The 1784-nt window shown below is 43.3% G+C and overlaps 1 protein-coding gene across 1 annotated transcript in view; it reads left to right on the top strand.

Annotated features, from left to right (window-relative positions):
• The window catches only part of MRPL24 (mitochondrial ribosomal protein L24), a 9923-nt gene extending 9483 nt beyond the window's left edge, over positions 1-440 (top strand). Inside the window, 1 exon segment of the mRNA XM_045294275.1 lies at positions 6-440. Coding sequence (XP_045150210.1) covers positions 6-357 — 352 coding nt within the window. The 3' untranslated portion in view covers positions 358-440.
• Positions 441-1784: the final 1344 nt, after the last annotated feature.

Genomic DNA, 1784 nt, shown 5'->3' with positions numbered 1-1784 from the left:
GGCAGGACCGAGGAATACCGGGGAACCATGGTTCCTAGTGAAGCCCCCCTACTTCACCGCCAGGTCACCCTTGTGGATCCTGTGGACAGGAAACCCACGGAGATAGAGTGGAGGTTCACGGAGGCCGGAGAGCGGGTACGGGTCTCCACGAGATCAGGAAGAATTATCCCCAAGCCAGATTTTCCCAGAGCTGATGGCATTGTTCCGGAAACATGGATTGATGGCCCCAAAGACACATCAATGGAAGATGCTCTTGAAAGAACCTATGTGCCCCGTCTGAAGACCCTGGAGGAGGAGGTGATGTAGGCAATGGGGATCCAGGAGACCCGGAAACACAAGAAAGTCTACTGGTATTGAGCCGCGGGCAGGAGCTGCTCCCCTACTTCTGGCTTCACCTGGAGGCTGGGACCACCTCTTCTCCAGACCCCAATAAAGAGCTGTGAGTCAAAAAAAAAAATTGGTATTCCAGGATGCACACCTTCCCAACACGATTGCTGAAGAAAAATATGTGCAGAAGCAAATGTGGTGAAGAAAGCTGATGGTGCCCGGCTATCAAAAGCTATAGGGTCACCCTTCTTTAGAAAGGGTACAAATATGAATCTCTTCCTGTCAGCTAGCCAGGTTGCTTTCTTCCAAATTTCTTGGCATAGACAATTAAGTGCTTGCCATGTTTCATCAGCTTGGTGAAATATTTCCATTCCTGGAGGTTGGGTTTTTGCTAAGACCCTCAGTGAGGCTTGGACTTCTCTCCATACCGTTGTTTCTTGAATATTGGGACAGCGGTTCTATATACCCCTTCCAGCTTCTTTCGATGATTCTTGCATCACTAAGTCCTTTACACATAGAATCCTTTAATATTGCAATTCTAGGCTTGAATTCTTTTCTTCAGTTCTTTCAGCTTGTGATGTGCCAAGCGCATTCTTCCTTTAGATGTGCCAAGTGCATGCTTCCTTTTAGACTTTCTTTTATGTGTGAAGCATGGGAAGTACAGAACATGCAGAATGTGTACACAGACCAAGAGGGAGTGACTCAAACAGGACAAATGAATACTGCATGGTATAGCATTGTTAAAGATGAGCATCAAGGTTGCATCTCTTCACAATACTTAGTCAATCTGAAGAGGAAATAATCCAAGAAGCTGGACTATATGAAGAAGAACACAGCACAGGATTGGACGAAGGCTTATTAACAACTTGCAATATGTAGATGACCCGACATTGCTTGCGTGAAGTGAGGAGGACTTGAAGCACTCGCTGAGGAAGATCAAGGACTGCAGCCTTCAGTTTGGATAAAAACTTAATTTAAAGAAAACAAAATTCCTCACAATTGGACCATAGGTAACATCATGATAAATGGAGGAAAGATGGAAGATCTTATGGATTCCATCTTGCATGGATCTACAACCAATATTTATGGAGGCAGCACTCAAGAGACCAAATGGTACATTTTATTGTGTCAAAAGAAGTCAGTGGTTCAAAGCCATCAGTCGCTCCATGGAAGAAAGATGAGGCTTTCTACTCCCTTAAAAAGTTATAGTCGAAAACCCACAAGGGAATTTCTTTTTTTTTTAACCCTAGCAAAATGCCTTTATTAGATATTATTCAAAGGAAATATACATACTTTAAAACTTTTGTCAATGAGAGTGTCTTGTGCATGGGACATCTTATTTATATTCCCCTAAGACACAGTGTGTTAAGAAGTTAGGAAGCCAATTCAATGCTAGGTGATAAGAGGACTGGAAAAAAGAGAGAGAGACTGAAAATCAGTTGTCATCAAGTTAACCC

Source organism: Echinops telfairi, unplaced genomic scaffold, assembly GCF_000313985.2.
Source record: "Echinops telfairi isolate 266 unplaced genomic scaffold, ASM31398v2 ScPeMD7_3;HRSCAF=10, whole genome shotgun sequence".
In the NCBI taxonomy this organism is placed as follows: domain Eukaryota; kingdom Metazoa; phylum Chordata; class Mammalia; order Afrosoricida; family Tenrecidae; genus Echinops; species Echinops telfairi.
Note: the sequence above shows the minus strand (reverse complement) of the source record. Positions and strands in the feature narration are given on the sequence as shown.